This window comes from Asterias amurensis, chromosome 1 (assembly GCF_032118995.1).
Source record: "Asterias amurensis chromosome 1, ASM3211899v1".
Classification (NCBI taxonomy): domain Eukaryota; kingdom Metazoa; phylum Echinodermata; class Asteroidea; order Forcipulatida; family Asteriidae; genus Asterias; species Asterias amurensis.
In genome coordinates this window covers 24,681,998-24,696,119 of record NC_092648.1, presented here as the reverse complement: position 1 = coordinate 24,696,119, position 14,122 = coordinate 24,681,998, and the positions used below count along the sequence as shown (strand labels likewise).

Here is a 14,122-nt window from a genome sequence, read left to right as displayed (position 1 = left end):
GGCCTAACCAGACAACACCGGTTCAGAATTAGATCTTGGTCTGGTTAAGCCAAGCCAGGTCAGATCTTGTTAGATCTGTGCCAGGTCTGGCCACACCGGGTCAGATGATATCACATCTGGGCCCAGGTAGGCCAGGTCAATCAATCTTGATGTCAGACCAAACCAGGTCAGATGGCGTCAGATCTTGGCCAGAAGTGACCAAGCCCGGAAAATTAGTGTTAGATCTTTGCCAGGTCTTGCCACCTGATCTGATGATTTCAGTGCAAGATCTGGCCGAATCTACTCAAAGAATTGGAACATGGTTATACATCAATAATCAAAGGGGTGTTTGGGCCAGGGTCAGATCTGGCATTTAACTGTAAATGGCCAGAACATGAAAGCCTACATCAGCCATTTGGCTCATCGGGTGAACATCTAACGTAGTCGGGTTCTGGTGTAGCCAGACCCGGGCCAGATTGGACAACAATCAGATTATTTTGTATTTAGACGTAGACCTGGCCCAAAGATGACTTAATTGTATTCTGATGTGCCCAGTCCTGCTGATCTAACATCATCTTGCTAGTGTAAGACCTTGCAAGATACAATTACGTCATCTGTCCTTGCGTGGCCAGATCTAGCACAGATTTGACGTTTGGATTCCTGATCTTGACACCTAGCCCAGATCTGACATAATCTGACCCAGTGTAGGCTAGGCATGATTGAAGATTGAAGTATTGTTTTCCTAGTCCTTAAACAAATCGCGCCAACAATTCAACGAGCCGTTTAGAAGTTCAAGGTCAAAATGCAGCTATTGTGATCTCGAGGCGCGGCAGAGGTTGGGTTACTTTAGGGGATTTGACCGAAAATAATAATATCATTGGGACTTAAGTCAAGTCGAAGTAGATGCCTTGCACTGAGCTTGTGTTGCCAGCCCTGGCCCAGATCCAACCTCAATATTCCTCTGCCCGGCAAAACCTGGCACTAATTTAAAAATATGACCAGGTGTGGCCAGATCTGACACAGATCTAACAGTTGGATAACCTGGTTTGGCCAGACCAGGCAAAAAAAACTGAGCATCTGACGTCCTGTTCTGGCCAAACCTGACCCAGATATTACACCAGATCAGGTGGTGTCAGACCTAGCACAGATCTAATATTAACATTACGGGCCTGTCCACAGCTGGCTTAGGTCTGACATCATCTAAACTATAGTGTGGCATGACCTGGCACAGACCTGACATTAGGGTTGCCTGGTCTTGCGGTACCATGCCAAGATCTAACATTCTTTGGCATTCTGATCTGGATCTGAGCTGGTCTGGCCAAACATGGCCCAGATCTGACAGCACCTGAACCGGTGCGGTCAGGTCAGGCCAAGATATCATACTGGCCCAGACCAAACCAGGGCCTCGTCATCACTGGGCCAGATCTGGGCCAGTTTGTCAGAGTTAGCTGGGATGGATATGTATATGTATTGTTGTATTTGTTGACCCGTAAAACTAAAGCCCGCATATACGAGTCTCCACAGACCAAGATATGTGTCAAACAAGCACATTCAATTTGGGGTCATTTTGAAAGTCAATAAGGCTCCTTAAACCAAATTTGTTCATTGAACCTGCAAACATTTATAAAGAAACCAACACCAAGTTTCTGTGAGGCTCATAGACCATGATACGTGCAAAAATGTGTTGATAGGTGGCACTTTTGAAATTTAAAATGGCCGCCAACCAAAGGATTGTTTAATTTGGTCTTTATATTTATATATACAAATTATATTAATGCTAGCTTGTATAGCTTTAAAGTCATTGCCAATGTTACTTTAGTCACCAAAACTGGATTTTACAATACCAAATTTGTAGGAAAATATAAATAAAAAAGCGCCCATTTTGAATTCCAAGATAGCCAGCATCTGAAACAGTCTACTTCAGTTGTACCCTTTATTAGTTTAGTTTTATGACTAATGTAATTTGAGCCACCCCCCAGGATTTTACGACATTCACAGCCAAAGTGAACGAAAAATACAACTTAGATGGCATCCATTTTGAAATCCAAGATGGCCGCCCTCTGCCACATCTGACAGGTTGCCAACATGTTTTTTTTTCTTGTTCCTGGGTGTCTTATTTAGGTATCTAGCTAGGTGGCATGTTCTAATGATGTATTTTGTACGGGACTTAATTTTTGGCCATAAGCTCCCTGACTCGGACTTTGTGTTAATTGAAGAGCCAGTGTGGTTGCCTGATGTAGAGACATGTTTACAATATTTGGTTTTTCTGTTGTAGGTTTTGTTTTGCCTGTAACATGGGGGGGGGGGGATATGACCATTGTTAGTTGCATCATGATGCAACTTGCTCTCTAATCCTACCCTTTCATGTTTCCCTGCATTGTTGTCGAACAATTCATTTACCACTTTTATGGTCCAGTAACCCATCCTTTCATTTTTTTATTTGGTTATTTATTTAAAAATGCCATCGCACCATACCGCTGAATTGCGGCATAATTTACAATAATTCAAAAATATTACATTAGTTATTAAAAAGCTTTACAATAGAAAATACATAGTGAACATTTGATAAAAAAAAAATCACAAAAGCAATGGCCTGCCAGTATGTACAAACAGGTTCACTACATTTGTATACATTTAAGACCAGAAAATTAAGCAATTATATTATAATTATAATTTCATACTATACATCCTTTGTCCTCCTCGCCACTTCACTCCTTTTGGTTCATAGCCACCAATATTGTTTCTGAAATTGAAACTTTGATTGGCTGTTATTTTCCCGCTTCTTTCTGGATCCTGACCTGAATCCCTTTTCCCTCTTTTTTTCTATAAATGGATATGTATTTGTTTATACTTGTTTTATGCCTCTTAAGAAGGTCCGGATTGGATCGACAGCTAAGGCCACCTACCCTATTCATTTTACATATAGATATATATATATATATATATATATATATCAAATAATAAACCACAAGGGAAACTGACTGGGTACATTTTTAAATGATTTTTTAGGATTGAACAAAGAGAAATTGACTAGAGCGGGATTTGAACCAACGACCTCCGGTTTAACGTGCCGGCGCTCTACCAACTGAGCTATCTAGCCCTATGTTGGTGGTCTCCCAATTTTGTCAATATCTTTGTTCGGGGGTGCCTGTCAGAAGCCATTAAACCGCAAACTGCCGTGTAGCCAGGGATCACACCCGGGTAACGATACAACCGGGGAAGCGGCAGACAGGGGATCACCTAAAGGGGATGCGACTTTTTATATCAGATATCAAATAATAAACCACAAGGGAAACTGACTGGGTACATTTTTAAATGATTTTTTAGGATTGAACAAAGAGAAATTGACTAGAGCGGGATTTGAACCAACGACCTCCGGTTTAACGTGCCGGCGCTCTACCAACTGAGCTATCTAGCCCTATGTTGGTGGTCTCCCAATTTTGTCAATATCTTTGTTCGGGGGTGCCTGTCAGAAGCCATTAAACCGCAAACTGCCGTGTAGCCAGGGATCACACCCGGGTAACGATACAACCGGGGAAGCGGCAGACAGGGGATCACCTAAAGGGGATGCGACTTTTTATATCAGATATCAAATAATAAACCACAAGGGAAACTGACTGGGTACATTTTTAAATGATTTAGATATATATATATAGATATATATAAAAAATCATTTAAAAATGTACCCAGTCAGTTTCCCTTGTGGTTTATTATTTGATATCTAATATAAAAAGTCGCATCCCCTTAAGGTGATCCCCTGTCTGCCGCTTCCCAGGTTGTATCGTTACCCGGGTGTGATCCCTGGCTACACGGCAGTTTGCGGTTTAATGGCTTCTGACAGGCACCCCGAACAAAGATATTGACAAAATTGGGAGACCACCAACATAGGGCTAGATAGCTCAGTTGGTAGAGCGCCGGCACATTAAACCGGAGGTCGTTGGTTCAAATCCCGCTCTAGTCAATTTTTCTTTGTTCAATCCTAAAAAATCATTTAAAAATGTACCCAGTCAGTTTCCCTTGTGGTTTATTATTTGATATCTGATATAAAAAGTCGCATCCCCTTAAGGTGATCCCCTGTCTGCCGCTTCCCAGGTTGTATCGTTACCCGGGTGTGATCCCTGGCTACACGGCAGTTTGCGGTTTAATGGCTTCTGACAGGCACCCCGAACAAAGATATTGACAAAATTGGGAGACCACCAACATAGGGCTAGATAGCTCAGTTGGTAGAGCGCCGGCACGTTAAACCGGAGGTCGTTGGTTCAAATCCCGCTCTAGTCAATTTTTCTTTGTTCAATCCTAAAAAATCATTTAAAAATGTACCCAGTCAGTTTCCCTTGTGGTTTATTATTTGATATCTGATATAAAAAGTCGCATTCCCTTAAGGTGATCCCCTGTCTGCCGCTTCCCAGGTTGTATCGTTACCCGGGTGTGATCCCTGGCTACACGGCAGTTTGCGGTTTAATGGCTTCTGACAGGCACCCCGAACAAAGATATTGACAAAATTGGGAGACCACCAACATAGGGCTAGATAGCTCAGTTGGTAGAGCGCCGGCACGTTAAACCGGAGGTCGTTGGTTCAAATCCCGCTCTAGTCAATTTTTCTTTGTTCAATCCTAAAAAATCATTTAAAAATGTACCCAGTCAGTTTCCCTTGTGGTTTATTATTTGATATCTGATATAAAAAGTCGCATTCCCTTAAGGTGATCCCCTGTCTGCCGCTTCCCAGGTTGTATCGTTACCCGGGTGTGATCCCTGGCTACACGGCAGTTTGCGGTTTAATGGCTTCTGACAGGCACCCCCCGAACAAAGATATTGACAAAATTGGGAGACCACCAACATAGGGCTAGATAGCTCAGTTGGTAGAGCGCCGGCACGTTAAACCGGAGGTCGTTGGTTAAAATCCCGCTCTAGTCAATTTTTCTTTGTTCAATCCTAAAAATTCATTTAAAAATGTACCCAGTCAGTTTCCCTTGTGGTATATATCTTACGGCACTATCAAAATCCAGGTTATTGCCGAAATTAGTTACTATAGCAATTACTCATGATTCACGTTCGTTTTACAGTATTTCATAATAAACCACAAAGTGGCTATCTCGCCATGCCCCGAGCCAGCATGAACCCCGCCATTGCAAAGTGCACAAATAATGCGATGACCCTCCTCGTACGGCAAATAATCACGACTGCTGAAATGATACTAAAAACTGAACAACTATCGGCACTAAACACACAGAACTTGGCCTCGATAAATTTAAGTGCATAAAAATAAAGGTCACTGGCTACTTTTGGTACTTGTCATAGACCAGTCTTCTCACTTTGTGTATCTCAACATATACTCACAATTACAAACCTGTGAAAATGTGAACTCCATTGGTCGTCGAAGTTGTGAGATAATAACGAAAGAGGAAAAACCTTAGTCACGCGAAATTGTGTGCTTTCATATGCTCAAGCTCAGAGGTCTCGAAATCCAGTCCAAATGTTTTAGTGAGAAAAAACTTCTTTCTCGATAACAGATAATAACGAAAGAGGAAAAACCTTAGTCACGCGAAATTGTGTGCTTTCATATGCTCAAGCTCAGAGGTCTCGAAATCCAGTCCAAATATTTTAGTGAGAAAAAACTTCTTTCTCGAAAACAACGTCACTTCAGAGGGAGCTGTCTCTCACAATGTTTTACATTATCAACATCTCTCCATTGATCGCTAACAAGTAAGTTTTTATGCTAACAATTATTTTGAGCAATTACCGATTGTATCCAGTGCCTTTAAAAAAACAAATCGGCACTAAACACACACTTAACATGACCCGACCCGTCCATGGGGGAGGCCTAAAGTCTGAAGTTCTAAAACAATAAATAACTTGTTGATCTTATGTGTATCCTACAGTTTAGTTGCGCTCATGGATCACACTCTACACTAGGTAAGTACGGTTTCTCTCCGCCTCATACTTTAGTTTGTTCATTCTTTATTTCTTCTCCTCTATACTTCTTCGTCTTCTTCTTGAAATTTTACACTGCAGAAATATTGTATATAGGATTTGAGGCATTGCATGGTGGGGTATCAATGTATATTTGGTTTGCGGTAACACCATGTGTGTATCTACTTGCCAGAGTTGTTCTTAGGGAACTGTCTTGCTTTATTCTACTGCCGTGGAGTAGATAATCGGAGGTTCGGGAGACTTCTCAGTTCTGAAAAGAACTGTCCTGTTTTTATAACTATTACCAGGGCGGATGGTATAGAAATTACACTGGACTACTACTTTAGCTTATAGGATCGTAATAACTGTACTGCCGCGGAGTCAGTTCTGAATTGGTCTGAAATATTGTAGTAAACTCTCTCCAAAGTTTCATAGTAAATTCACTTAATTTTTTTTGAAACTACAGGGTGTCTCAAAAAAAAGGTAATTCTACTTTAAAGGGTTTTTATGGCCAGACTATTATGTTTACCAGCAGAAAGTATGGCATCATCTTGAAGCTGAAACCTTGTGCTTTCCAATGATACATTTGGTTACATTCCAGGGTCATGCATCAGCGAGCACCATTGTCTTGAAAATGTGGTGCATAAATGCAGTTGGTTCACTTTTAAACCCTTGTCATTCTGGCCTTCAGACAGTGTGTAAACCTCAGATTGTCACAATGGTTCAGCTAACGGCAGAACAAAGAATATTGGTGGTCAAGAAATGGTATGAAACTAGAACTTTTTGCAGCTAGGCTACACAGGATGTATTTGGAGAAGCATTCCCAGATCGAGAACCACCAGCAAAGAAACAATCTGGGCCAATGTGAGAAAGTATGAAGCACATCAGGAACCAGCCTCAATCGCAACAAAGGAAGTTCAGGATGGCCAAGGACAGCGAGATCTCAGGAAAACATCGCTATCCTACGACAGCAACTGATTGACCACCCACGGGAGACAAGTGCAAGACGGAATGGTGTTGGACTGAGCGACACCCCTTTTGATAGGATCACTCATCTGGACCTTCACTTCCATCTGTTCCACATCTTCACATCCGTCATGAACTTCTGCTTCCTGATCTTGCAAGAAGACATACTTTCTGTGAGTGGCTTCTTGAGCGGTGTGAGAGAGATCCCAGCAAACTTCTGGTTTCATACCTTTTCTTGACCACTCTGCTGTTATTAGCTGAACCATTTGTGACAACCCGAGGTTTACACTCTGTCTGAAGGCCAAAATGACATGGGTTCAAAAGTGAACCAACTGCATTTATGCACCACAACTTCAAGACAATGGTGCTCGCTGATGCGTGACCCTTGAATGTAACCAAATGTATCATTGGAAAGCACAAGGTTTCAGCTTTAAGATGATGCCATGCTTTCTGATGGTAAACATAATAGTCTGGCCATAAAAACCCTTTAAAGTAGGATTACCTTTTTTTTAAGACACCCTGTATAGTGACATTTGCAGTTGATTTTTTCCCCATACATTGTGTCACACAATAGAGTGAATTTCATTTTCAAAATTTGGAGAGAGCAACATCCCACATTTTCCCTTTAAAACTATGGCTCGTTGTCATAAGGCCTATTGCTAATTTTGTTTTTCCTCATTAGGAATGAGTTTACAACACTCCTAACCCGATGGGATCCATTTTAGCAACGAACAGATTGGTCGAAAGGCCCAGGTCAAAAGTCTATCTTTTGGTGACACGGTCAGTTGCATGTTGCATCAAAACACCAAGAATGGTGTGACGCAGTGTCTTTTTTTTTGTCAATTTGTATGCCTACTATTTTGTATAGACGTAAAAAGCAAAGTGTTAGTTGGTTAATACTCACAAACACTACCCGTCACAACACTGGACACCTCAGCACACTCACTTGAAAAACAGAGGACTGCTTTCTCTCTACGTAACGTCGTGGTGTTTTGTTATAACTCTAGCTCAGTTTTAAATTCGAATACTTGGGGTATAGTAAGACAGACACCAATCTAAAGGTCAACAACACTTTATTTCACACCAAAATGTCTGCGTCTTTATTACAAGGAAACATTATTACAAGAAATCACAGTTGGGTGTAAACAATTTCAGTACAGGGCACATTTTTCGATCACATTTTATGTCATGTATACAAAGGAAGTCATTTTGCTCGTCGTCACCGCCACAAGTTACGACGTCAAAGCAGAGGGTGTTGTTTCTATTACCAGAACAGCAATAACAAACAGGCAGCGAAAACCACAACCGTACTTCTCCTTCCATGAAACGAATGATAGAGGGCGCTATATTACAAACAAAAATGTTCCCTGTTTCTTTCAGAAAACAAGAAAATGTGTGCAATATAAAATCAATTAAACGCAACCACTTTCAAAGTTTTCTAACCATCGTTACTTTCATTACTCCTCGTTATTTCGTAATTAATTGGTAAAAAGCCATTTAATAAGGCTAGCTACCGAACCTGACTACAGGTTTGTGACAGGGAATGATGTTCACTAGAAAAGAACAATTCAAAGCATCCAACTTTTAATTTTGAATGTATTTATTTCAACGAATGCCTGTATCGTTTTTCCTCACACAGATTTGTTAAGAACTTGCTAGCTGCTCAACTGGCATCTACTTGAATCAATCATGTCTACGGCTAAGGGAAAAGCGCGGGAAATTGGAATGCCAAAGTGTATTGGGAAACTTGTGGCATTGTTGTTGTTGCTGGATGGCGTTGGAATGGCCATATCTGCTGAGATGGATGCAGTAACTCGTCCACCGAATGTTGTCCTATTCATAATGGATGACGTAGGAATGGGAGACATCGGTTGCTTTGGCAACCACACCATCAAGACACCTAACATTGACGGTCTTGCAAGGGATGGAGCGAGGCTGACCCAACACATGGCAATGCCATTGTGTACACCAAGTAGAGCTGCTCTAATGACAGGGCGATTGCCCATGCGATATGGTAGTATAAATAGTAAAAGTATACGTTGCAAAGTATAATGGGTTGGAATGGTTGGGCTGAGTTTATCAGAGTCTAACAATCTGCATAGAAGCCCGATGTGTGGGTTGTCAATCTACTTAAAATTGAAGAACGACACGTTATGAACGTACCTCGTTTGTGAAGGAGTATCATAATTGCGGGGGGGGGGGGTATGTTTCGAGCCAGTCATTTTTGTGCGTTTCCTTAAATCTCATTTGGGTAGGGGCAGATTTGGGGCACTCGTCCTGCTGCCACAGCTGGCACTGACTATTATAGCTAGAGTTTGCTCTCTTAAAACAATCACTTATGCTACTCTCACACTTGGCAAAATATGCTAGCGAATGGGCTTACGAATGGAATTAATCGCTCAAACTTCGCAACATTCGCCGTGTTTCGTAAGCGTTGGTAACGATATTCGGAACGTTCACTATTCATTCTCCACTTCTTTTCGAAGATCACTCAATCAAAATGTGGCGAATATTTTTGCGATTATGAATAAATTCTTGCGAATAAAAAAGTTTACATTCGCGGTGAATTCGCCAAACAGTTGCGATTGGATGGTGAATATTTTCATCTTGGTCACCCACCCCTCGGTCGTCCCTCGACCTCTCCTTTACAATATATGACGAATGCTTACCAACCTTGACAATGCTAGCCAATGCCTTACAAATAGGCAACGAACGTTGCGCACGTCGCGACTGAGCTCACCAAACAAATGACACGATTGCTAGCGAATGTTACGAATGCTGGCGAATGCTTACGAAAGGGCTTATACAAACGTTAATAATGCACTTAGGATTGTTACGAACATCTCACCATCGTTGCCAATGTCTTGCCGCTTTCTGACTCACGCGGCCACGATTGCTATAAATACCGGGACGAATCTCGCTCTGGCCACTTGTTCGTTTGACAAACAGCAACACCACATTTGTAAAAAAGGGGATCCGCGAAGGTTACAAACGCCTAACAGGTGCCTTTACAAACGTTGCCAACGGCTTATGCATGCTTTACAAACGTTAACAATGGCTTACCAATGCTAACGAATGTCGGGGCGAATGACCGTCTTCGCAACATTCGCTCAAACTAACAAACCAGTTTGTAAATTGACCGATCTTCGTAGGGAGATGGGGCGCGACGGGTAACCGCTACGAATTTGTTACGAACGCTTACGAAGACACGGCGAATGTTGCGAAGTATGAGCGATTGTCGAATATTTTCATTATTTTGTAAGCACATTCACTCTAATATTATTCGCAACAGTGGGAAACAGCATTGGGAAGCGCTTTTTAATTTTAGAGAATGGTGCGAAGACAGTCACTCGCCGTAGATTTCCGTAAGCATTGGTAGCCATTAGTAACGTTGGTAAAGCGTGCGTAGGCGTTGGCAACTTTCGTAAGCTACTGTAAGGAATTAGCAATCATTGGCTAGCATTGTTAAGCATTCGTAAACATTCGTAACATATTGGTACGGACAGGTCGAGGGGTGACCGAGGGCGAACGTGACAATATTCACTATCAATTCGCAAATTTTGGGCGAATTCACAGCGAATTTCAAATATCCATATTCGCAAGAATAATTATTCGCTTAAGTGTGAGAGTAGCATTAAAGGAGTATACGGTCAACGACAACTCTACACATCTTAAAGGAACACGTTGCCTTGGATCGGTCGAGTTGGTCTTTCAAAAGCGTTTGAAACCGTTTGTTACGAAGTGCAAATGGTTAGATAAATAATTTAAAAGTAGAATATAATGATCCACGCACACATGCCTCGAAATTGCACGGTTTTCCTTATACGTCGCGAAGAAACACGTTCGGCCATTTATGTGACTCCCATAATGGCCGACCGTGTTAGTGCGCGACGTAAAAGGAAAACCGTGCAATTTCGAGTGACACTTGTGTGGATTATTATATTCTACTTTTAAAATAGCTTTCTAACCATATGTATTTCATAATAAATGGTTTCAACTGCTTTTAAAAGACCAACTTGTCCGATCCAAGGCAACGTGTTCCTTTGAAGGCACTGCAACTAATTTCACCAAAGGCTGTAATCCTATCTCGAGTAAGGACTCGTCCTAACTTAGGATGGGAAAATTCGTCCTAAGTCCTACGATTAATCCTAAGTTAGGAAGAGTTTATTTCTGGTGAAATCGACACCAGGACACCTTTGGTAATTGTCAAAGACCGGTATTCTCACTTGGTGTATCCCAACATAATGCATCAAATAACAAACCAGTGAAAATTTTTACTCAAATGGTCGTAGAAGTTGCGAGAGAATAATGAAAGAAAAACAAAACACCCTAGTCGCACAAATTGTGTGCTTTCAGATGCTTTGAGTTCGAGACATCAGCTGAGGTCTCTTATTCAAACATTTTAGTGAGAAACTACGTCTTTCTCAAAAAAATACATTTACTTCAGAGGGGACCCTTTATCACAGTGTGTTTTAAGGTATTATTTAACACTGAGTTTTTGCTTATACTGAGTGTATTCCGATTATTTTGCATTCCTATATCTCACATAGGTTTCGGGTGTAAGAGTCGGGTGAGGGTTATTCTTTTCACATCATCACATGGAGGATTGCCTTCAAATGAAACAACAATAGCTGAGTTACTAAAAGGATCTGGATATGCCACTGCTCTGATCGGTAAGTATGTCTGATCGGTAAGTCTACGATCCAATAGTTGTGGCGCACTTCCGACATCCCGCCAAAAATATGACAATATCAGGGTGTTCTGTTCATGAAATTGCGTTCTTTAAACATTTTTTTTCTACGTCTCTCTTTTTTTCCTCCACTAAACATTTACAGGTAAATGGCATCTGGGCATTTCGTGTAAAGAGACCAATTCTTGTTCGGATCCTAATTCGCAAGGGTTCGATTACTTCTATGGCCTCCCAGTCACCAATTTCCGCGACTGTGGTACGGAGAACACCGTATCTGGGGCATGGAACAAGCCCCGGAACGTTAGAGCTAAGATGTGGACTTCCGTTGGTGCCGCCTGTGTCATTGCCTTCCTCCTTATGTGGACAAAACTCGTTGGAATGAGAGGTCTCGTGCTCCTCATGGTTGTTGCTTTAGCAGGGAACGGTTTTTTTTTGGCGTACTGGAGAGAGATTAAGAACAACTGCGTTCTTATGGAGAATCATTCCATTGTGGAACAGCCTCTGCTTTTGAATGAGCACCTCACAGAGCGACTACACAGCCGTGCCATTCAATTCGTTGAGCAGAACCAAAACCAGCCGTTTCTCCTTGTCATGTCTTTTGTGCAGGCTCATACAGCACTGTTTAACAATAAGGAATTCCGTAACCATAGCGTCCATGGTTACTATGGAGATAATATTGAGGAGATGGATTGGAGTGTAGGAGAGGTGTTAAAGACACTCAAGAGACTAGGTTTGGAGGAGAACACGTTTGTGTATCTGACGTCAGATAACGGAGGTCATGTTGAAGAGTATACCGATGCTGGTGAGCGACATGGCGGCTGGAATGGAGTCTATAAAGGTAAATTATTACACTCAGAACAATTTTAATTGATGCAAATGTTCACAATTATTTTGCTTATCACACAAATTTGAGAACGTGTTTCAAAAGCAGTTGATAAATTTCCGCCATAAAATCATCAACTTGTCCGGATATTGAGTTTAATTGTTTGTCAAAACATTGTTGAAAGTTAAACAGTGAAACGTTTTGAAAGGGTTTGTTCACGGTTATTTAAATGTTTCTAAATGTTTTTTTTTTTTAGGTGGCAAAGGCAGTACGTGGGAAGGAGGAATCCGGGTGCCTACCATCGTGAAATACCCCGGGCATATACCATCAGACACCGTGGTATCTCAGCCTACACATCTCCCGGACGTCTTGCCCACCGTAGCACGAGTCACTGGAGCCCAACTCCCAGATGACCGGGTGTACGACGGCCGGGATATGATGCCACTTTTGACACACGCTGACCATGCAGAGAAACAAGAAATATTACACGAGTTTATGTTTCACTACTGCGGGGGCTTTCTTAACGCGGCTAGATATACACCCCAAAACGGTTAGTATTGAAAAGTATAAAATACTCTTTGTGTCTATCTATTCTCTGAACGACTGTGCGGCGAAGAATGCTACCCTGTCTCAGACACCGTTTCCTTAATTCTAGTCTGCTGTTAATGACAAAGAGTTCTTTAATTGACCAATCTAAATTTATGAATCGTCGTGTGAACTAAATTTAACATTCATCTGATAAAAAATTGCCTAATTTTAACATTGTTCTCTATCCGCAACGCAGGTGACACCACGTACAAACTGCACTATGCCTCAAGCCACCTGGTACCCGGCGTTCACGGTGTCATGGGGTGTTTCGACGTATTCTCATGTGAATGTATAGGAACCAGCGTCGATCATCACGATCCACCCCTGGTCTACGACCTTTCAAGTGACCCCTCGGAGGTCAATCCACTAGACAGCAATGACCCCAAAGTGAAGATTGTTATAAGAAAGGTCAACGAGGCAGTGGCAATTCACCGCGCATCGCTCCCCTATAATACTGACCACCAGTTCGCACGTTCAAATATTCTGCCGCGGCCCTGGGAACGACCACGATGTGGACGTTTTCCGCACTACACATGTACTGATCCTTATTTGGATCATTTGAAAAAGCTTAAAGGAGAAATGTAGTCAACAGAAAAACAACTTTCAACATTAACTGTTTGGTGCATAAAGATTTGTGGTAAACAACCAGCCATTGACAAAAAAGGTTCAAAGGCACTGGACATGTTTCGGTAATTACTCAAAATATATGTTGGCATAAAAAATGATACTTACGAGCATTCGGAGAGCTGAATATAAAAACAAAACAATGCGAGAAAAGAGTAGCATAGTCTTTAAGAAAGAGGTAATTTCTCACTAAGATATATGAATCTGTGAATGACCTCACTAGGCCTGAAGCCTTTCTAAGACATCTGAAAGCACACAATGCAGTAAAGGTGTTTTTTCTTTCATTATGTTCTTGCAACTTTTATTACCAATTGAGTCAAAATTTGTACAGGTTTTTATTGATGCACTTATGGGATACACCAAGGTGGAATAGTCATTGACCATTCTACCAAATGTGTCCAGTGCCTTTAAAAACAGCTTAGGTCCGAGTTTATGTGAATATAGAGATGTTGTTAGAAGTCACTGTTTAAAGGAACACGTTGCCTTGGATCGGTCGAGTTGGTCTTTGAAAAGCGTTTGTAACCGTTTTTTATAAAATGCAT

General features: G+C 41.6%; 1 protein-coding gene and 1 non-coding gene across 6 annotated transcripts in view; both read left to right on the top strand.

Moving 5' to 3' along the window:
- LOC139933993 (steryl-sulfatase-like) overlaps window positions 1–14,122 on the top strand; it is a 23,036-nt gene extending 8,914 nt beyond the window's left edge. For 4 of the 5 annotated variants that reach the window (XM_071928256.1, XM_071928250.1, XM_071928273.1 and 1 more), the window contains exons 2-7: window positions 5,859–5,892; window positions 8,495–8,869; window positions 11,406–11,528; window positions 11,691–12,383; window positions 12,625–12,918; window positions 13,153–14,122. In XM_071928256.1, coding sequence (XP_071784357.1) covers window positions 8,545–8,869; window positions 11,406–11,528; window positions 11,691–12,383; window positions 12,625–12,918; window positions 13,153–13,541 — 1,824 coding nt within the window. In that variant the 5' untranslated portion in view covers window positions 5,859–5,892; window positions 8,495–8,544 and the 3' untranslated portion in view covers window positions 13,542–14,122. The remainder of the gene's footprint in view (window positions 1–5,858; window positions 5,893–8,494; window positions 8,870–11,405; window positions 11,529–11,690; window positions 12,384–12,624; window positions 12,919–13,152) is intronic. The other variant, XM_071928282.1, reaches the window with a different exon arrangement.
- On the top strand, window positions 3,868–3,940 carry Trnan-auu (transfer RNA asparagine (anticodon AUU)). The gene has a single exon. It is a non-coding gene; the product is annotated as a tRNA-Asn (tRNA).